The sequence below is a fragment of the Corvus hawaiiensis genome, chromosome 2 (assembly GCF_020740725.1).
Source record: "Corvus hawaiiensis isolate bCorHaw1 chromosome 2, bCorHaw1.pri.cur, whole genome shotgun sequence".
NCBI classification, from domain to species: domain Eukaryota; kingdom Metazoa; phylum Chordata; class Aves; order Passeriformes; family Corvidae; genus Corvus; species Corvus hawaiiensis.
Window position 1 is genome coordinate 36,827,013 of NC_063214.1, and position 23,127 is coordinate 36,850,139.

The following is a 23,127-nucleotide window of genomic DNA, read 5'->3' on the forward strand; positions in this document are numbered from 1 at the left end:
CAACAGGTCAAGAGTTCTTCACACTTTTATAGGTTTGGTTCATTTGCATATCAGGGTTAATTCTCCAGTTAAAGCTTCAGTTAATGATGTAGTTTCCCCAAGCTTGCCCCTCCCTTTAGAGGCTTTCGGTTTATACTTTTTGGGCCTAGGATGGTCTGGGTGTCCTTGGAGAGCAGGCCTGAAGAGGCTTTGTTACATCTACCTAGCACAAGAGAACAGAAGTTAACAGGCTACAAGAAACTTCAGAGTTACACACTAGGCAGTATAGGATTTGAAAAATATGAAAGTTGAAACCTAAGGCATCACTCGGGCAACATAAAATCATAAAAAGTCTTGTGCTGGAAGAGACATTAAAGATCATCTATTTCCAACGCCCTGCATCTATTTCCAACCCTAGTGAGCAGAGATGTCACCCACTAGTTCAGTTTGCTCAGGGCCCCATCCATACTGGCCTTGAAGACTTTTAGGGATGGGGCATCCACAGCCTCTCTGCGGCCTCCTCTTTTGGTTTAAAATCATTCACCCTTGTCCCATAACTATCTGCTTGTGTAAAAATAGTCACTCTTCCTCTTTTTTATAAGCCCCTTCTAAGGACTGAAAGGCTGCAATGAGGTCTCCCCATAACCACCTTTTCTCCATGATGCACATTCGTATTTACTTTGTTCATAATTTTTGGCCATCCCTGTGGGAATCTGTGTTGTCCTTTGAAAAGTCCTGTTTGACATAGTAGAGCAGTGTCTGTAATTAAGACATATTCATTAAACTAAGAACTAAGTGCTCTAGCCATGCTTCATAAGAGAGTAAATTTAAAGATGCCCTGGTCAGTGGCAGCAGGACTTAAATTTGTTTTGTTCAGGAGCAAAAGAGAAGGAAAATGATCAGGCCCTAGTCATGCACATTTGATTTTGAAGCCATTTCTTTCATGATCATTATTATCAACCAATCTTTTTCTTACCACAGAGAGCACCATATAGAGTAGTATAAATTATCCACGCTGCTTCCTTTTATGGTTTGCACTTCTGGTATACATTTTCTTGTAATGTTTTAAAATAAATTCCAAATAATTCTAAAATGTTTTTGAAGGCTTACTTTTCAAAGACATAAAGAAATGCCTTCTGCTAGTCAGGTGGCAGAGAATATGCTTCTCCAGTGTGACATGTCCTCATATACACATACTGGCAGAATAAAGAGCCATTCCCACCTCTCCCCAAAAGAAAAAAAAAAGGAAAAAAAAAAAAAAGACAGAAATGGAGTTTAATAGAAGACAGGACTGACAGTGTTCAGCAGGTGCAGGGCATGGGCAGATAAGGACACTAAATAGCCCTCATTTCATGTGATTTACCCCTTTTATCCCCTTATCCCTCTGTTTCCCCATGCTTACACCTCTCCAAACCACCAGGTTCATCCCCTGAATATCGTATAGTGAGTCTTGTGCAATCTGAAAATGCTCTCCCCTTGCTGTCCACATTGTGTCCCACCCTCCGAGGCAGTGATCCTCCCAGTCTGTAAGGTGCTGGGGCTCCCCTGGGACAGCCCTGGGAGAGACTGTGGCTTGGGAGGGGGTTACCTGGGCTTCCCCACCTGCCCTCCTGCCTCTGCACTCCTTCATGTGTGAAGAGATGGACCTTTGATGGGCTTAGAGCTCCTGTGGTGGGCTTGGGGCCAGCCAGGCAGGGTATTTCTCAAGCTCCTCCACCCACCATCATTTCCCTGCCTTCCTTTGTGCATGTGGAGAACTTTTTATGGCATAACTTAACAGTGTAGAAGATTTTAAAAGAAACAAAAAAGTTACCTTGGGGCCCAGGAACCAACTGAAGGATGAAAAGCAAGGGATGATGTGGTCAAACCACCTGGGAAATATCACTACAGCCATTAAATGAACATCAGAGTTAGGTCTGATTTTTGTTAGTTCATCAGAGAGCAGCTGAGTGTCAAAGATGGTTGAGTGACGGGAGGAAACTGGAGGAAGGAAAGCACTATCAGCTAGACTTGCTTCACTGGAATTAACTGTCTCTTCAACTAATACCTGTCACTTTGTAACCACACCAAAGCACTTATTAATTTTTTCATTATTGGAAGAAGATGGGATGACTTCTTTTTTACTTTGGGAAATCACTAGCGAGATAGCCATCCTGAATGAGGGGCTGAAGAAAAATGGTGATCTACTTTCTGAATCTGATAGCAATACTACTACACAAAGGTACCTGCAGACTTCATTGCTTTGGGTCTTTTTCCTGAAGATGTCATAACACTCTGTTGCACTGCAATCAAAACCATGCTTGTATATTTTGATTGTGCTGAGGGCTTAACAACTCTGTGACTCCATCTGGGGAGCACAAAGAGGAGGGTGGGTAAAGTATGTCCTTCTATCATTAATTTTTGTTCTCTTGCTGCCACCTTGAGAGTGTTGAGGCTCAATTCACTTGAAAAACATCTGTTCTGTGCTTACATGAAACACACAGATTCTTCAAATCTACTGCTTCGCTGCAAAGTAGCTGTGGGGACAGGCTGGATACTGGGTGCAGACTCCTTCCTCTGAAGTTACTGAGGAATGGGTCTGAGGGTCCTTCAGGTATTCCGTGTTCTGAGGGTCATTCAGATATTTTCAGTTTCTTCTTTATTGTGAACACTGAAGATATCAGCTGGCAACTGGTCTGAGCTGGGACAGTCCTTCCACACATAATCCCACAGATTGCATCTGCATCCATTTCACTAACACCTCACAAAATTAAATGTAGGCAGGAGAGTGCACCTATGTATTTTAACAGGCACAGCACACACCACATACACAGTTTCTCAGCAGTCACTTGTCACAGTGCTGGAGACCTCCACCACCCAGCAGCAAGGAGCTGCTTTTTCCTAAGCTTGGATCCAAAGTCCTTGTTTAAAGGGGGAATTATTTTGGGCAGTGGGTACACCAGACCCATCAGTTCCAAGTCCATCCAGCAGAGGCCAAGCGCACTCGCAGCTGCCAGCTGAGACAGCGTGTCTGGTTCTGAAACATTGTTTAACTCCTACCGTCGTCTTCAGGACTGCCGTGAGAGGGGAGAGAGAGGTATTTTACATAAAAGAAGAGTATGCTCCATCGACGAAGGAGCGTCAAAAGGGCTTCTCATCACTTCTAATTAAGTGATGTTTCTTGATCTGCACCAAACAGAACTTTGGTGTGGGTTTGAATAGTTACAACTTGGGATGCTGCATTGGGATGAATAAACAGGATATGTAGATGAGAGGAGTTTGAATGAGAATTATTGAGGGGAGCAAGCGACTTTTAAGCTTTCACAAGGTCTCCAATTCACTCTGATCCTTGTGAGCTGAATGTAAGCCTTATTAAAGACTTATTAAGCCAGAATTTTACTGCACAGTGCATGAAAAGCATGCTCTAGTCCCTTATTTTGTCATCAGAAAAGGAAGAGCTGTGTATCAAATGAATGAAAATGAAAAGACTTGTAATTGACCAAAACTTTACACCAATGCTATGAACACTAAATTTTCTCTAAACATTGTTTCACCAAGTTGGAGAAGGAAGTGAAACATAAGAATTTATTGTTAGCAGGAAGCCAGGACTGATGGTATAGGATTTGGGGAGTGAATGGACTCAGGCTGGGAACACAGTGGGGACATAATTTGAAGCAGAGCTACTGCGGGCGAGAGCCGAGCCAGCGCTCCGGGCGGCAGGCGTGGGCAGGTGACACAAGGGCTGCCCTCAGGGCACAGGGGCCCGGCTCCCGGGCACGCCAGACGCTGAAATCCTCCAGCTGCCCCAAACCAGAATAAAATCAATTAGATCAAGCACTGTGAGAAAAACGTGCGTAAGGGGAAGATTCCAGCACACCCGCTCTCCACATGCCGGGGTCGGTGCTGTCACCCGGCTCGCACAGGCATTCCAGCTTCAGAAATCGCCGTGGTGCCTGGCTGCTGAGGGGAGGATCCGGCTGAAACACCCCATGAAATGGGGGCATGTGTATTTTGTGCCACTAATTAAACAGAAAAGCACTAATTAAACAGCGGTTTCCTGAACAAATAGATGACTGAAACCTCTGTTATCGCGGCCCGTATCTTTACTCAAACACGGGCGTATGTTCGCACTTCTCGGGTTGCCTATCACCAGGTAAAATGAAATCCTGATCATTGTCCCTCAAGGCAGCTCGTCGAGTGAAGCCGACACTCCCTGCGTGGACATGGCGTGAAGAAGCCACCGTCCGCTGTGGAGCTGCCGCCTCGGTGCAGTCCCCTCTGACAGCCACCCCGAAGCTTCCCCGGCCCGCGGGCAGTGTCACCTCCCCACTCGGCCCCGCCGGGCACAGCCGGGGGTGCCACAGGTGACACGAACGAGGGGCGGGCCCGGGCGGGGGGAGCCGCCCCGCTCGGAGGGACGGGCGCCGGCCTTGGCCCGGGGCGGCGGGACGGGCTCGGCTTCTCCCCGCGCCGCCGCCTCCCTGCCCTCAGACACGCGGGGCGGAGGCGTGGGGCAGCGGCCGCCCGCCGGGACCGGGGAGCCGGCGCTGTCTCTGGCCGGAGGGAAGCAAGGGGGACCCGCGGAGGGGACGGAAGGAGAGGTGAGGCTGACCTAGAAAGGGATTTGGGGGTGGGCGCGGGGGTCTTGTTAATGGAGTGACTCGGAGTCAAAAAGGAGCGTAGAAGCCACCCGCGCCCGCAGTGCTGGGACAGCGCGAGAGCGAGCCCGCTGGCCGCTGAGGAGTCCTGGCTGCCAGCCTTCGCCAGCCAGGCTGCTCCGCGCAGTTTGGCCGTGGTCGGCTGGCAGGGCCCGTTCACCTGAGGGCTGAGGACGGGGCAGCGCTCACAGGTGTCCCGACGGCCCGGCTCCAGTTGTTGAGGCCGCAGGGAAGCGGCGATTGTAAGCGCCTTTCCTCAGAAGCGGTCTCGAGAGCCCCGTGCCAGGGGAGCCGAGCGTCGGGACATCCCCGGCGCTTCTGCCGCCGAGGGGAGCCCCCGTCCGGGGTGAGAGCTGGGTAACTGTCAGAACTTCCCTGCAACGAGCTCCCGGAGTCTGCTGGAATGGGAGGACTCTCCTTATTTAAATAAGGTGCTCAGATCTCAGCTGAGAGATGTTAATGACGTTTGTGTAAATAGTAAACACTTTTAATCTCAAAACGCTGAATTAATTGCATCGTCCACGCTGTCTCTGGAATGACTTGCAGGATTGGACCTGTCCCTAAAGTCTAATGCACCCAGTTGTGTCTTTCCTGTGTGAGCAGAAGAATCTGTTCAGATAATTCCCAGGGTGAAGGTCACTTAAATCTGGGGACAGATTGTTCAGTGACAAGTATTCTTGAACTTTTTGAGAAAGTGCAAGGGGTGGGGACTTAGAACATGTTGTGGTGGTGCATGCCCCCACACTCATTCACAACACATGCTTGACAGCATGCTGTGAGAAAAAAACTTGATTTTCTTTGCTAAAAGAAGTGATCAAAGTATTTCACCAAAACATTTGTGTGTTTACATGCAAATTGAAGCTCTCTGTGACAGAGTGTTTAAAAGACTAGTGAATTAAAGCACTTTATTAAACTTGTATGCAGCAACAGTGCAGCTTTCCAGTCGTAAGTTCTTAATTACCATTAGTTGTTATCATCATTTTCCCAAACGGTTCTTAACAATCACATATATAAGTGGTAGTAAACCTGGAGTATACAATACCCTGGAGCTGATGCCCTATATTTAGCACTAATGGCTATGCTTCTTGCTGGTTTGTTTCAGTTGCACGAGTCACAGTAAAGTGCTTGAGAGCTCCTTGGCAAGAGAAGTTGGAATCAAAGTGAGTATTTCATGATTTTCATAAATTATCATCTTTCTTTTCTAATTGTTCATGTATTGTTCACCTTGCTTCCTCCCTAGAGGAAAAGGGGGTGATTGCAGATGACATAGCTCATATTATTTCAGGGAGTAAGCTTACTGTAGTGTTGCTAGGCATCTTTCTTATTTGTTTTGCAGGATTATTCTGGTTCCGTCAGATATATCTCCTCTTGGTTCTGCAGTCTTATTTTATTTTCATCAGACATCTTTCCTGCACACTCTACCTCTTATCTTGTAGATTTTACTATTTGCATATGCTTTCCTGTGCCCTGTTTGGACAAATATACTACAAGTCTCTGTCCATTTGCAGTTGTGTGTTATTTATGTATACTAAGTTATAAAATACTACTAATACTGTTTCTGTGTTACAAAATGTGTATACACTGCTACCAATTACTCTACCTTCGTGTGTTTATGTCTAGGTTTAAGGCAAGGAAATAATAAGCATCTTAGTCTGCTTCTACCTTATGTGTGCAGCCGTTTTCTGCTTTGGCTGTAAGGCACGTACTTGAATTTCCTGAAGTTGTCATTGGACCTGCCTCTTGTTAGATAAATTTTCTTCCAGCATTTCTTGCATCCCAAAGTAACGTATTCTGAGTTTCACTGTCAGACTTTTAAAATTCAGAGAAATGGGTCTTCATGTCCTTGTTTTCCAATTCTGACAAAGGCCAGAGTAAACAACACTGCCTTGTTTCCAAAAATGGATGACAGAAAAGTGACCCTTTCGAGCCAGTGCTTTAGAACACTGGATAGCACTGTTTCTGCTGGATAGAGACCATGTGCGGGTATTCTCTGGAGTAAACTCCTGTTATTCTGCAGGAGACACTCACCAGATTCCCAGGTGGAAATACTGCTTCAATTTAGTACATGGAGAAAACCTTTGATGCTTGCATCCAGTTGCATCTGGAAAAAAAGGCTTAACCAGGAAAGCTGTAGGATGAAGTTAAATAAATTACTTCTTTTCTACCCTGTACTGTTTTCTGTGCTCATGACAGAAAGGGATGAAACAGACTTCAATCAAAAATCTAATAAGAAAACATTATTTGCAAAGAAATAGAAAGATAATTTGTAGTCTCTCAGTACGAAAAAATGTTTAATTTTCTTTTTCTTTAATTAAAAGTGATACTTCTGTCCTTTGGAAATCACTCTTTATTCAAGAGTGACTTGTTTTGAATCATAGTAAGGAATGTTTTTCTCTTCACAGAAAGTGCTTTTCACCCAGGATGGCTGACTAATGGGTGACTGCTAAAAGCAGTAGGTACCTGTCTGGTGCTTGAAGTCTATCACTTTTTGCATTTAAAGGCAGCTTATTTAGGTTGATCAGAAGTCACTTTAAGGAGGCTCCTTAGTGTGGTCTTCCAATTCCAAAACACTTACGCCAAAACATGTATGTCAAACCAGTGATGTTGCACTTGCTGTATCAGCAGTCTCCAGTTCTTTAACTTATTTGGGCATAATGTGAGAGTGACAGCTGATTTCAGCAGACTTATTCCTGATTCATTCTTCTGGTAGGGAGTCGTTCCAATTCATCAGGGTACAGCAACAGGCTATGCTAGATTCTTACTTCATGTTATAAGGTTTCCTTGCTTTATGTAATTTGACTCTGCTTATTGCATCAAGAGGGGCAAAGGGAAGAGATATCATGTATATGTGAGGAGGAGGAAAAGAATACTTCTTCCCCTTCTTTTTTATAGCACGTTTTCTGGGTGATAATGCCAGACTATTTTTGACCTGAAACCCACTCAGTGTCCTGTACCTATACACCAAATTAATGAACAACTTGACAATTTGTTGCCCAGAGAGGCTGGGACTCCCCATCCCTGAAGGTGTTCTAGGCCAGGCTGGACGTGGCTCTGAGTAACCTGGACTGCTGGAAGGTGTTCCTGTCTGTGGCAGGGGGGTTGGAACTATTTGGTCCTTTCCAACCCAAACCATGCTATGGATAAATGATCCCATTTTTTCCCTTACATCTTGGTATGTTCTTTTTTTCTCTGCAGTGCAAATATTCTAAAAGTACAGTACAATTTTCTATTTCTCTGTCCCATTCAAGGAAATTGTGTATTTCATCTCTCTCTAAATGTGTCTGAGTATAAATAAAAAGAAAGGTAAGAAGAAAACGGATGCTTATCCTAGATTCACTGCAAAATGTTTTTCTTCTACAAAAGCATCAAACAATATTGGTAAAATTTGTATGAAATTTCCTGCCCAGTGTCTGATTCTGGCTGACTGAAAAACTGTCAGAGATTTAGCTCTGTACAGGCTGGATGGACTACATAGACTACGTGATCTCAGCTGTGTAGTTAGAGCTCCCGAACTAGATCAGTATATTCAAGAACTCCTGGGTTAGAAATGTTTCTAGACCATTAGCTTGTAGATGTTAAGATCTGCTACCATGCTGTTCTTCTCTAATAAATTAAAATGGCTAATGTGATTTAAAAATAGAGCATCTGTTATGAAAAATTAAGGGTGAGGTCCAAAAACCCTCTGTAATTGCACTTGAAGCACTGTTAGCAAAAGGTGTGTATCTAAGTCCTAGGCAGAAATCTGTCAAACAAACAGAAGTAATGAGCCCTTAACCTTCTATTCTGGTCCTGCCCACATAACTTGTTTTTTAATCCTGGAATAACTTATGTTAGTGTAAATGTCATTAATTTTACCTTGCTTCATAGTGATTACATTATTCTCTGGAGGTTAAGAGACTTGGATTAAAAATTAATGCCCTCATGTTACTCTACTGTTCCCTCTGCTCTATTAGAACTGGACTGCTCTATAGCCAGGAATGCAGGTCTGTCTGAATGAGGAGGCAAGTTAGGAGAGACCTTGATTGATTTTTTTTTTTTTTTTTTTTTTTAATAGTGGCCTGGCTGAAAGTGTTACCTGGCTTCTTGTTTCTGCCTGCAAGGTTTTGACATCACTTTAGTAGTCATTCTGTGAGGTTTAATCCTGGGTAGTTCAGTCCTAGGAAGGGTCAAGAGTGAACCAAGCAAACCCTTCAGAGATTACAATGCGTTTTGGTGAACAAGGGGATGTGCATTTGAATCTTCTTGGGTTAAGTGGTCATGGGGGCTCTGGATTTGGCTGCTTCCTGGGTATGTAGCTGTAGCTATTGGGCAGGTGAGCTAACACCTTGCATAGCTATGCTCTTAAAGAATGAGCCACTCCTGCAAGAATAAATACCTGTTCAGGGACAGACCTGATACTCCAAAGCCCGGCCTCACAAACTCTAGACTCCTGGCTTAGCTACCTGTGTATGAGAAACAATTTCTGTCATAATCTTTTGCTCCCTCTTTCCTATTCCCACGCCATTCAGCAGCATTTGTAGGGCAAATCCTTTGCATGCAGTGCAATTTGATGCCACACCTCATCCAGTGCAACTGAAGGCTGCTCCAGAAACTGCTCCCTGCTTCATGCTTCTCATGAGTAGCAGTTCTTTTTAGCTCTTGCCATGCCCTTTAATGCTGCTTGCACCATAGCACACCTCGTTTTTCAGTGTCAGAGAGCTCTGCTCGCATCTGGTTGTAGGTGTTCAGGGAAACTGGTACCAGTCAGGGAAAAGACAGTTTTGCATGATACAGCCCAGCCCAGCAATGCAAACAATCTTGTGAGTGAAGTTTTCATGGCTGATAGACTTCCTGTTATTCTTGCAATTTAACATCAGTATTAAGGAGGACTAACATCGCTGCTGGCTGGTTTCAACTTCACCACAATGATCCCAAGAGCAGGCAGAATTTTCAAATTATGGAGCTATCTGTTAAAACATTACGCTTGGGAAGATGAGTTATTTTCCTCTCAATAGGGAGCTATAGTGAGCTTTTTAAAATGTATTTATTAAAAAAACAACAACAAAACAAATAAACAAAAACCCAATAGCCGTGAAATAAAAACTTCATTGCAAAGTTTAAGTTAATTTTGGTGACTGAGAAGGGACCTGATTCTGACTGGTCTATGTGCAGACTGCATGCTACCTTTCTTTAACCATTTTGAATGCTAACCTTTTTAACTATTTTGATTCTTAACTTACCTGGAAACTTTGATGTAGTGCTTTTTTCCCCAACGTGCTCTTTGGCTTACTTATTGTTTCTGCGACTGCAGGACTCCTGAAGAATATTTTCTTTCCTCTAGCACCTGATTTGTGCTGGTAATTGTGTGAGGCCCCGTTTTCAGGTAGGTGTGTGCTTTAGTTATGGTAACAAGGACCTGATTAATTGACACAAACTTTCTTAGTAGCCTTGAGATTACGTAATTTCTTAGGTAGGTAATTTTAACCTTCAAAACTTTTGTGAGTGGGTGTCTAACGTGAGTGGTTAGTCAGTCACCCTGTGAGAAAGGACAGCCAAAGGGCTTGTTCTGCTTGCTGGCTCTTTGTGCACAATAGCAATCAATTAAATAGAGCTGTCCTTACAATAACAAGGCTGGTAGCTGAAAAGTAGGGGGGCTGCGTGATTCAAGTGAGTTACAGATTCTTTTGCTTCCCACAGGTACTTACTTATGCAGTTATCTGAGAATGATGGAATGCCTTTCGCAATGTTCTGTGTGATCCCAAGTTTGTGTGTTGTGTTGGGCTGCAGGCAAAGGTGCTCTGGGGAAGTTGAGATCGGTGGCCTCTGTCAGGGAAAGCAAAGATGACATAAAATGTCGCTGTCTTGATTAGGTAATTTTATGCTTAAGATGTACCACAAAGCTGTATTGTGCACCCTCCTGCAGAGGCAATGTGCTACCAACCAGTGACCGGAGCAGTTGGCTATGACAGTGCTTTAGAGAAGATCAAAGTGATACATGAAAGGGGCAACCTGTTAATCCACAAGTTCCCAGTTTTACAAAAAGAGTGGAGGAAAATCAGTCTGTCAGTGATGGTGGCTGTCCTTGCTCAACTAGGTCACCACCTCAACTCAAATGAGGAGTAAGAGTGGGACTCTTAAAATCTCAGGGGTGCAACAGATACTGACTAATGGATTTCCATAATGAGATAAAAACCATCCGAGAAGTCATGTGCATGGACTTTGAAATAAAACTTAGACAAGGTTTCTTCAGAAACTGTATGCTCTAGTCTTCCAGTTGGTGTTTGAGACTGAAACTGCTCTGCAAACTGTCTTACTGTCAGCTCAGTTTAGCATTACTCTAAGTGTTGAATGCAAATCCTTGTCTGCTCTTTGTAACATGGATTTCTACTCATCAGTGCTGCTAGCCCCTTAATAAGCCCTTTTGTTTGATTGTCTGCACTAGCAAAGAGTCAGAACTACCCAGTAAACTGCAGCTCAGCTCTTAGTCTTCACATAGGAAAGAATATCTTAACAAAGTGCAGGAAGTGTGTCACTTCCTGGTAGCCACTGATAGGAAATACTTGTTAATTAGTCACACTGTTTTGCACTCTTCCATTCTCCAATAGTACAATTCCTACAGTAGAACAGAATCCTAGCTAAAATGTAGCCAATGCTTGCTGGAGAGCAAGGGAGGAAGGAGGGTAGATGTTAGATAGTTCCCCTGAAGTCTCCAATATCAAAATCTGTCAAGGCCTCTACTTTAGCCTCTTGATAACTTTTGGGTTTTTTGGAAGGAATTCCTAGTACATAATAGATGTTTTTATTTGACTTTCATCAGTGCAGTGCTCATTAGCCTAATCCAGGTAGTGTTAAACCCCAAATTAGAATGCATATATTTTTTTGAAGAATGGGGCAATGGAAGAAAAGGAAAGGGGTTTGGCAGCTCCTGGTTATAGGTGAATGTCCTCTATGGAACAGTACAAGAGAGAGAAATAGTGAGTGTGTTTTCCATTCTGCAATAAAAGTTTGTGAGAAGGGAATGGAGGTCCTGTTGTCCCATTCTCATTGTTATCTTCCATGCTGAATCTGCATGTTTAAGATGGCAAGTCTCCAGAAGAAGAGTGTGAGCACTTTCCTGTAAAATGAAAGGAAGGTCATGGCTTCTTAACAAAAGGTTCTTAAGAAATTAATCAGTTACTCGCATTATGAGTTTCAGGGTTGGTTTTACTGGGATGTTTTTTGGAAAGAAAAGATGGGGCAATGTTTTGGCTGTTTCTTGTGCAACTTCCTTGCTAGAATTTGAATTTGTCTTGTATTTATGTTGGGAAAACATTCAGAAATAGCTAGCCAATAAATGCAGAAATGTATCAGACATGTAGGGTCAGGAGATACTTCCCACCAAGTAATTGGTTTGCTTCTGATCTCTCTAAAGGTTTTAGTATTTTTCTTAAATCTATTTTCAAACAAGATAGAAAAACAATCCCTTAAACTGGACCCTGTCTGAGTTTAATGCCAATGTTGACATGAAGAATAAGTGGCAATGGGAGCTTGAGTCTTGTGAGTCTCACACTTCTGGTCTCTAAAGGGACATAACAATAATTATTACACAACTGACAGTGCTCTGCCTTCAGAGATCTAGAGGACAGAGTCACCTTCATTATTAGATTTCAAGTCCATTATGCTGGGAAGATTCTTTGTTTTGTAATTCTTGATGAAAAGAATTAGCTAGAAGAATGAAGTTCTTTCAAACAAGCTCTTACTAATTCACACGATGTGCCTCCTGGGATTAAACCACAGCCAAGTACTAACAGTACAATGTGCAAGGAAATATAACTAGATTTGAAAACACGCTGATGTTAGTATCAATAACTTGGTGGAATTTCTGAAATTTTGAAGATTCTTGAAATTATATATTTTTAGTAGGTTTATACTTATTGCAATATGAAATAAATGGCATGACAGCTAGTTAGTTGACAGTAGTCACAGGGAAAAGGAATGTTTAGGTGTGTTTTTCTGAGGCTTCTCTTTAATTTATGAGCCTCTTTCTCTAGAAACCACATCCTTTTAATACCTCTGGCCTAATGGTTGTATACCATAACTGGTATAGAGATTGACACTCTTAGGAAGTGCTGCCAATATCCAAGCCCTGTGAAAGAAATGGCAAGCTGCCATATTTGATTAGAAGGATTAGGCCACAACCAAAGCAAATTATTCTTTTCTGTTCCAATATTAAGTTGTTAACTTCTATCCTCTTTCTGTTATTAACTCTTCTTCAGAGTAAATTGCCTTCATAGTCCTCAAAGTGATGAAGGTCTTAATCTCTTACCAAATAAGAATAAAATTAAATCACAGGCAGAGTCATGTGGACCAGCAAATCAGATGTTCCTGGAGAAAATGAGAATTTTTCTGAACTGCTTGTGTTACTCCAGATGAACTTCTTCTTTCAGCTGGTTGAACATCATTATATAAGGCTGTCAGTGAAAGTATCTTGAGACTGCAACTATTTTACAGGTTAAAAACAACAAGGATTATTTTGTTACTGTTCAGCAGGGATAAGGTGTGAACAAAGCTTGTGTGCAACTTTTAATTTTTTCCCAATTGTGGCTGTTTGGAGCAGTTATCTGGTCCTATTCTTTACCTTAACCATATTGTAAGGAATATTGCACAGGAGAACAAATAGGCTTATTATTGCAATAAAACGAAGCATGGCTGTATTAATAAGGCAACCCTGAAACTGCTCTTAAAATAGGTATCCCCCACTTCTGCAAAGGTCCTTGTTCTACCAACACTCTTCACTTTACAACTAGCTAGATAAGACCTCCCTACCTTCCACTGACTAAACACACATGTAAGCAAACACTGTTCTCTAAATTAATCTCTGGGACTGTTGGATATATTATATGCTGTGTATACTCTGCTATTATATTTTTTAAATATTATCATAACCTGTGTTGGTTTGGGCAAATTTGGAAATATATCCTCTGAGAGAGGGCAGGTTACAAGCATCCCTCCCCCACCAGGTTCGAGAAAAAATAAATTTTCCTCCAAGGAAGGTGAAAGAGATAAAAACTATTTATTTAACAAACACACAGGAAAAAGAATAATAATGCTAAATAATAAAACTTCTCGCTCTGCTGAGAGAAACCTGGGAAAATTTCAGAGTCCTTCCGTAGTCTCTCTCTCCCCCTCCTTGGAGCTGGGATGGGGTGGTGGGCCCACCTCCAGGGCCAAGGCCTCCATGGAAAGTCCTCCCGATGTATTCTGATGTTGAAACAGTCCAGCAGGGAAGAAGGGAAAAATCGAAGTCCCAGGAAAACAAAAGTTCAACTCTCCGGAGGAAAAAGAGCTGAAAAGCTGACCAAAAGCTGGCTGGAAAGAAAACAAGCCGGGTGCTTCCTCCTGCTCCTCTCGCTGCCACAGGTGAACGCAGAGAACCGTCTCTATTTCTGTGTCCTTGAAACATGAAAACAAACTGCAAAACTGCTTTGAAAAAGCACACTTTTCTCTCCCTCTCTCAGGCTCAGTTTAAAGGCACAAAATTAATTTCTGGGCATAGAACAGCGATATGGGATACAAAATCATAAAGTTACCCCAAGACATAACTGCTCTTGTAAGAGCAGCTGGGTTGGCTGCAGGTATGCATGTCTTACTGGGTGATCTTTTCCTTTCTGCCCCTTCAAGAATGAAAATGCCAACAGGCCTTCATGTGCTTGTTTTAAGTTCTTGTCCCGATCATTGTAGGCAACTGCTTTTAAAACTCCTGTGAATGGTGACTTAAGTCCCTCTTCAAAGTTAATAGCTTTTTTTTTCTCCACTGCTCAAACTGAAATCCATAATCCTCTGATCTTCTGAGCAAATATGTTCATGACCATTTGTGCTTGTGCCAACACTGGAATTTAGCTTAATTAGCCTTCATGGGATTTGCCTCATGTATTTACAGAAAAATTATCTCTAAGCCTAGGCTGGTGCTGAGTTACCTGTGACTTTACTGCTTAAATATCACTGGAGAATGAAATTTATTCAGGAGACTGAGTTGTTTGTTGTTGTTGCAAAGCTGTAGCTTGTGGGGCTCATAGTCAGAGATACCGTTACTGCCTAATGTGACTTCCCAGGGCCATAGGAGCCAGTTCTCCAAGGCTTTTATTGCTCTTAGTATTCTTCTTGGCTTCCCTGCTTCAAAATAAAGGTTTCTTTTTTCCTGAGCATGGGTGTAGGCCAAAATTAGTTACTTCTGAGAATGAGTTCCTCTGCACATGCAAATTGTTGTAGTGCACAATTGCGTTTATGTGTCTTCCTCAGCTTCCTGTTGCCTTACGTGTGGACTTCCAACTCATCCTAGTTGCTAGTGCTGATATGTTGTAGAAGTGGAGCAATATAGTTAGAAAAGTATGTAGCTTTCAAACACAAAAATCCGAAACCTCTTATTTTTAAGAGCCAGTAGGTTACTTGTAAGTGAATGAACACATGTACAGACAGCAGTCGTTGATTAGCCAGGCCTGCAGGGTAGTTGTTCAGCTGAAGGAGTTGGCACAAAGAGCTGTGTGAAGCAGCCAGAAGTGTAGGATTGGCTGTCACCTTCTTCCTCTTGTTAGAAGGCATTGGCTGCAAGAGAGAATCTCTGGATCAAAGCTTTAGCAGCTTATGTCTACTGTACAAGGAGCACTTGAAAAGTAGTTTACATTGTAAATTTAGGACATTATGAGGTTTCTGCATGCAAAAGAAAATTTTGTTGGTTTGAATGGAACAGCTGATTCTGGGGTTTTGCTGTTTGTTTTCTGACCCTGTTGGTGAACTCCATGTCAGCCATGGCAAACTACTCCAACCTTTTCCTTGCCTCCCTCATTCCATCCCTTAAGTATACACTGAGTAAAAACTTTGAAGTCTAAACCATTGCTGTAGTACCTCTTAATGTATTATCCCATAGTGTTCAGGATACAGTATTCAAATTAACATTCTCCTTTTGTATTTGGGAGAAAGCAGTGTGTGTGGGTAAACACAGCCCTCTATAGGGTTAATGAGCTTTTAGACAAAGTTGTCTTTCTTTTGTGGTTCCTGTTTTAGATAAATGTGAACTCTGACTTAAAGCAATTGAGGTGTACAGCTGCCTGAGAGGTTCTGAGAAACTTTACAAGATAAAGTTTTTGTATGAGCCTAAACCACTTGGAAACCATGAGCAGCTTAAGAGTGTGTGTGGGGAAAACTGTATTTTGAGTTGTCCTTCTGTTTCTTTTATTGCCAAAACATTGAAACCTTCATGCATGAGTTGGATAAAACATAAGTTCAGATTCCTGATTATTACTGGGAATCTTTCATAAAAGGGAAGATTTTTTTTGTGTGGTTTTACTGGAATTCAAGGTTTAAGAAAAAAATCATGCCAAATATGCCATGACTCACAATGTTAGTCTCTAACATATGAGAACCCTTCTGAAGAAGTCAATGTGGTATCAATTTCCATGATTTAGTCAGCTTGGTAGGGATCTTTCAGTCTTATTTGAAACTTAGGTATGAAAACTTTCCTGACAAAAAAACCACTTGCCATTGAACTTTGCAGTGGCACCAAACAAACTGTTCAAAGCTCTCAGTTCTTCCTGGAATATACAGGGGTTTTTAAGAGGAAAAAAAAAAGTCAAAAGAAATCAAAATAATTGAGGTTGGGATGGTGTTAGTGTATGAATTAAACAGGGGGAAGACATTGATTTTTTTTTTCCCCCCAATTTTAGTTTTTAAATTACCCTTAGGTTTTATAACAGGTGCTATACTCTAAGCTAGCAGCTTTTACCATCTGTGTTTGGAATCAGTGCTGATAATCTTTTGCAGAAAGCCAGGCTTGGAGTAATTTCTATCAGCCAATCTCATGAGATTGGCCATGCACCACACACACAGAAAGTGTGTTTATGAAGAGTGTCCTTGTTTATGAAGAACTGTGGAATCATGGGTGAAGAGCCTGCCAGGGTGGGTGGTATCGTGGTATCTCGCCTCCGATCGAAAACAAAGTGGGGGTGCAACCTTTGCTGAAGAAACTGCTTGGCAGAGTGATGGTATCTGGGAAGTTTAGTAGCAGTGCTGCTTGGTGTGAGCTCTCACAGTCTGTTTAGGTGTGCCCTTGCAAACTGTTGTTCAGCTGGGGAGGACTGAAGTTCTGTTTCCAAAAGTTTTATTGATTTGAGTACTGAGAGACATTAATGAAGCCTGCAGCTTGTTTTGTAAATGCTGCCCAACTGTTTCCTTTAGATTTTAAATTAATATAATAAGGCAATATAAAACACCTTCCCTCAGTCGTCTTTACACATAAAGACCAAAGACATGGTAAGAAAATGTTGCCTGCAACAGCTTTCTTGCACACATGACTGATCTTGGGCAAGAAACATAGCAAAATCTTTGATCATTCCAGTTCACAGATGTCCAGGGTTTGTAGTTGCAACATGAGCTCCTGTGCCTGTTGGCTGTGCACTTGCCATTCAACCAGCATCCAGGGCTTTGGGTTAGCAGTGTGGATGCTGCTTGCTGTGTCAGATGGTGTGGAAAGCTGAAACCGATATCCCTACCTGTTCTTAAACTGAAGGATACTGTTGTAGATACTCAACAAATTTAGGATTGTTGTATTTGTTTGTAGCCCTATTGTAACCACTTTTCAGTTTTGCCTGATTATAAAACTATGATCTTCTAAATGCAACCGAAGTTAGAGATGGCAGGTTGTTTGAGATGCTGTTGTATCAACCTCCTGGAACAAAATAATGGTGAGAATCATGGAGAAAAATATGGCAGCCAAACAGAAACATGCAGAAGGTGGTTGGGCATTGGAGTTATTGTGGGCATAATCAGAAACATGGCTGCAGATGCCTTCCAAATCCATAAGAAAAGCTGTTATTCTCAGGATGAAGTTTCCCTTCGAGTACTGCCAGTGTCAATATCTTGTTTTAATGGCCTGGTTGAACTCTTGTGGCCAGGGGAGCAAATGCAATAGTTGTACAATTGTAGTGCTCATTAGATTGGTATGAGGTCATCATCCTGTCAGCCACATCACAGTGTCAGTCTGCAAGGGCCAAAGGAAGACACTCGCACCCTGAAGGGCTGTGATGGAGCTGCCTACTACAGAGACATGTCCAGTGAAAACATCTGCTTCTCTGCTGTCTCTCACCAGGTTTGGCACTAGGCATGCTTCCGAGCATCAAATTCAAGCTATTTATTTCTTTTTTCTCAGGCTTTGAGATCCATATCTCTGTAATCCTGAGGCATGAAGATACCCTACTGCAGACACAACTGACTCCTCCCCATGCCATCCTCTCTATTTTTTTGAGGGTTTTTTGAAGAGGAGGTTTTTTTTCTTTGACAGTTGGAATTGTCTCTAAGTGGATAGTTCTCTGAAACCATGACCTATAAAACAGAGACAAAACAGTATTCCAAATTACTACTTGTAAATGCAGTTTGGCTTGTATAAAGCAGTGAGGTTCATGTTACCACATGACTTGTAATTACACATACTCCATATGATTATGTATAAATTATTTCACATTTATCCCATATGGTCTGTATGACAGTGATTTGGCCTCTTTTTCTTTTCTTCCTTTTACTTTAAATCATTGTGATAACTGCTCTTTACTTATATTTTGGGGGGAAGGGTATCTCCCCCTTCCTCCAAATTGTTCTGCTAACTGTAAGCGTGATTTAAAATACACTTGTATAATACAAGTGTACCAGTTGTATGACACTCAGTTCTGTGTTTTAGGGTGTGAGTTGTCATATTGAGAAGGAATGTATTTTCATGGCCACCTTGTTCAAGAGGCCTGTAAAACAGGTTTGACTTGAAGTGACCATTTGAACTTCATAAAGTCATTTAATCACACTGAAAAACTTGTTTCTTTTAATTAAAAATGCATACATAATCTACTTCCCTGATCCCTGATATTGCAACTTGTTCTTCCTTATCTCTTTTTTAGGGAATGTTTTGTTTGTTCTCAAACACTGGATATGCTGGGTGAATGAACTGTTACTCCAGGAAGCAGAGCTGAGAGGACAAACTGAGAAGACACTGTAGTGATGGCAAGCAGGAATGCAACACTTTCCCAGAAGTCTCTCATCTAGGGAAACATGCAAGAAAGCAACCTTTGTGACTCTTTAAACCACTGACTGTAACCTGGTCCAACTTTCTCAGTGCCTGCTGAAAAAGACTTCTATAACTTTAAAGCAGGCTACAAGACTGTCCTCAGCAGGATCTGACAGATCCTCCCAGACACTTTACCAGCCCTTTACAAGAACAAGATGATTGACCTAAGCTTCCTAACAGAGGAGGAACAAGAGGCAATAATGAAGGTGCTGCAACGGGATGCAGAGCTTAAAAGAACTGAAGAAGAGAGAGTCAGGTAAGTGATCTAGCACCCTGCTTGTCCTGGGAAGACCCACAGTTCCTGTACTGTGTTACTCAGGAGTAGATTAAAACAGTTGTTGCTGAGGGCCCCATATTCCTCAGTATATGTGGCTTGGAGATTTTTTACTCTGGACTAGATTTACCACAGTCTCTGGATGAGATACCTCTACCACACAAATGATGGGCTTTACTGGCCAAATTTTGGACCCTTGCAATTCCCTAAGGGGTCAAGAGCACTCTGTACACATCTACCTTGGTTTCCTCAGAAGAGGATTCAGTTTGCAAGTGTCAAAACCAATGCAGACTGGACTAATGCATAATAACTGAGGGACTTGGTTCAAAAGGAGTACAAGTACCCCAACAAACCAAAATATGGTTGCAGTCAGCAATGTCTGAGTGCTGAAGTTATACCTAAAGCACATGGAGCTGCAATATATTGGAGCTGCAGTCCAGAAGAAGTACCAACACTATGCCCCACTGCCAAGAAAAGTCCTTAGAATCCATGGATAAAACAGAAAATTGCTTCTTAATTTCTTTGTGGTGTCACAGCTGAAGCAGTGTGTTGTTACTCTGGAGTGTTTTATGTGCTGGGAGGTTTTATTAGGCCATGTCTAGAAATGCATGCATGGAAAGAAGTGTTTCCCAGATAGCTCTGAGAAAGCTATCTATCTACACAGGTATAAATAGCAGTAAAATAGTTGCTTCAGCTGATATAAATAGCTACCTGCTCAAGAGTGAGGATTTTGGCAGTCACTGGTTTTATTTTCCAGTGTGAAGGAAATTATCCATTACAAGGTACACAAAATAGTATGTAGACAAATAATGAAAATGGTGCCTGAGGTGCTGAAAACTCCAAGTGCTATAACAGAAACAAATTTTTACAGGCCGCAGTGAAGCCAGGATTTTCTCTCACTGATTCAGTAATCTTCTCTAAGATTTCTTCTCATTGTGATGTTCCTCATGAAGTAATGTATTTCCAATTTAAATGTTTTGAAATTATTCCAACCATGATGCATCTTGATGCTTCCTTGCCTCTTAGACAGATTTTTTTGATAAATGTCCTCTGTGTAGGCATACTGTATATCCTGCAAAGGAAAAGGCAGCCTGCCACTTGCCCTAAGAGGAGCATTCCTTTTGCTGAGTATGCTTGTGCAGCCCTGAGGTTCTTTGATCAGCATGTGGTCAGCATTTTGTCGAGTTCTTCTGCTTGCTTCTTTCAAGAGCAATAAAGTGTAGACCAGTAGCTTCTCCTTGTTAAAAAAACTTTTCCTCTCAAAGCATTTGCTTTGCTGAAGGTAAAATCATTATAGGCACTGTTCCAAATTCCTGCCCTCGTCTTAATGCAGCCGAAGTAAATATTTTCACCACACAGTTTTGTCTTCTGCTTCAAAAAGCAGTAAACTGACTTTTCTGTAACAGAATAGGCATTTTATTTACTGTAGGTAGAAAAACACTGTTTTTAGTCTTGGAATGTTACATCAGTGCCAGGTCTGAAAGCATTCAGGGTAAGTAATTGTAGATGAGAGTTTGAAATCAGCATCTGGGGAAAAGAACCCTTCTTGGAACAGAAATTCAGACCACTCGGTAGTGGTCTGAAAGGACTGTCAACAAGTATTTTTGTCCCTGTAGCTTTACTTTTGCCATTTATAATTCTAGTTCAAGAGGGTGTGGTGGAAAATGCAAGAAACTGCAGGTTGTAGCAGCCTGTAATCAGCACATTTGCTGCTACAGTAAAATGTCTCTTCTGGTTTCTGAATATTATAAGTTCTGGGAAGCTGGAAGCTTAGATATGAAATGGATTTTTCTGCTTAATTGTGGCACATGGAGCTTGCTTTTTATATCTTATATATTAAAACACTACTTGAATTATATCTCCAGCCAAGGAGATGCAGTATTTTAGTTTGGATTCTGTAACCTTGCTCAGCTGGAAGATTCCAAGAGCTGGGATCAACTGTCATCATACAAACATCAGACCCTGACAACGTGTTATTTGTATGTGTATATAACAGAAGTCTTTTAACGTGATGTTTTTTCCTCTCCAGAAGAAATTCTGAGGTTTGAAGGGTGTTCTAATAATCTGTCCCATGTTCTTGGAATGTGGACAGATTGGTAACGTGACAAGATCCTCTTTGAGCCACTTCCTAGTGGAATTTTACAAATCACCTGATAGAGTCCCTTCCCTGTTAACAGCTCCTAGTATTGCTAATCTAATAAAACTGCACTGATTAGGCTGGCCCATGCAGCCTCCTTAAGGCAGTCTGCTTTAATTCTTGGCTTGATGAGGGCTGTAATAGGTGTTTCCCCGTCTTGTGGCTCCTTTTGGGTTCATCTGGGCCAGCATGATTAGTATTAGGTACAGCACTGCTTTGGGAACAGCATGTCTGCTTCCTCCTTCGCCTCTGCTGAGGTTTGTCTCAAAGGAAAGAGGGTATTGATGTTCTCATTGGCAAAAGGGTGATGAAGAAATCTCAGATGACAAGAGGTTGTGATGCACAGAAAGCAAAAGAGATTGTATGCTTTTTTTTCCTAGTGCAAGAAGATGCCTTTCTTTGCTTCCTTACCCTGGGAGCTGCGGCGGGTCACTGAATGGCAGTGTTGCTGGGGATGGGGCAAAGGCATAAAACAAGAGTCAAGTGACAGCTTGTCAACTAGAAGCTGTTTTTCAGCATATTACTAACTTAATTATTTTGCTTTCGTTGTCATCATTCCTGTCCAGGAATCTCTGATATGCCCTGCTCCAGCAACGGACAAATGAGTGGGCTACATACATAACTGAATGTCCTGGCAGTAGCTTCAACATAACCCCTAGCTGCTTCTACAGATGCATAGTTCAGAATTAACTTGACTTTGAGCCCTTCCTGAAGACAGTAATGTGAGCAGAAATATATCTGTCTGTGAAGTTGTGGAGTGTGGTTGGGTGACTCTTCCGTGGTTTGAGTAGCTGGCCCCTGGCACCAGCGTGTCTAAGGCAGAAAGCTGTTGTGGTCACCTTCGTGACAGGGTTCCGTGCTGTGGCTATCAGCCCTTCCCAGCAGAACCTCCTGGCAGTGAGCTGTGCTTGGGATTGTTTGCTCCTTGTGTAAACTGAAGGAGGTTAATGATAGGGGAAATTCTGATGTGGGGTTGTTTGTGTGGTGGGTGGGGACTGCTGTGTGCCAAACCCCTTTGATACATTCATTGGTCTGGCACTGAAAAAAGAGAGAAAACTTCAGGGGTCTGATTCTGCTTGGACTGTGTGGCTGTTGAAAGCCTATTGTAAATGTTATTTTGACTCTGGCTAGTTCTAACAGTTATCTTCTCCAGTTACTTTTCAGGCAGTTTTCCTTATGTTGTTGATTGTCAGAAGGAAGGCTCTTTTGTGAGATAGCATATATTTAAGATATTGAGGTGAGTTTAATATGGGCATCAGGAAAACCAGACTTATCCCTGTAATGTGAAAATAGCTGACACCAGAATACATTCTTAAAATATTAATAGAATAATTTTTTGTTAGATGAAACTCTTTTGAAGGTGTGCTTAACAGAGGCAAGGAAGTTCTTGGTGCACCTCTTACAGCAAAAAAGGATAAGTTCTTGTCTTCTGGATGAATTCCCCCTTATGGACACTGCTTAGCACCACATGTGATTTTCCAAATACAGTGACTATTCAGGAAGTAGAGCAATTTTACTCTCTAGCAGAATATTCATGTCATTATATATCCTTTTTAACAAAGGCAACTGACATAAGAACGAAGGTGGGGAGGATGGTCCCGGCCCACCTTGTAAAATGCCAGTAAGAAAAACAGGACTGTTTTCATCTTGATTTGGTGAGATAGCTGGGCATAAGGAAGAGACTTTACTTATTGGTCTTGGTAAGAGATATAGCACCGGACTACACTGAGCAATGAGCTGATACCTTTTCTTCCCGGTATTGATTGCTAATTTGTCTACTAGTAGCAGATAAATTGTTTGAGTGGATGATGATTGTTTGGGATTGCTAGTGAAGCAGGGTAGATGGGGCTTATTTGGTATGGTAAAGGAATGTACTGGAGGGAAAAAGTGGATACTAATAACGATTTTTAACCTGTGTTACTCCCTCTGTAAGTATGGTTTTCCCTATGGTACAAAAACTTTCTTGGTAGGACTTACCACATGTTTGTACCTGGCACTGTGCTGTATTATTAAGTACCAAACTGAAGCCTTTGTCTTC

At 42.1% G+C, this 23,127-nt stretch overlaps 1 protein-coding gene across 8 annotated transcripts in view; it reads left to right on the forward strand.

The window, feature by feature from the left end:
• Nucleotides 1–4,170: 4,170 nt before the first annotated feature.
• The window catches only part of SYTL2 (synaptotagmin like 2), a 64,748-nt gene continuing 45,791 nt past the window's right edge, over nucleotides 4,171–23,127 (forward strand). For 2 of the 8 annotated variants that reach the window (XM_048294708.1, XM_048294711.1), the window contains exons 1-3: nucleotides 4,372–4,559; nucleotides 5,719–5,776; nucleotides 18,512–18,934. In XM_048294708.1, coding sequence (XP_048150665.1) covers nucleotides 18,834–18,934 — 101 coding nt within the window. In that variant the 5' untranslated portion in view covers nucleotides 4,372–4,559; nucleotides 5,719–5,776; nucleotides 18,512–18,833. Of the gene's footprint in view, nucleotides 4,560–5,718; nucleotides 5,777–18,511; nucleotides 18,935–23,127 lie in introns of all 8 variants that reach the window. The other 6 variants (XM_048294714.1, XM_048294713.1, XM_048294712.1 and 3 more) reach the window with 6 other exon arrangements.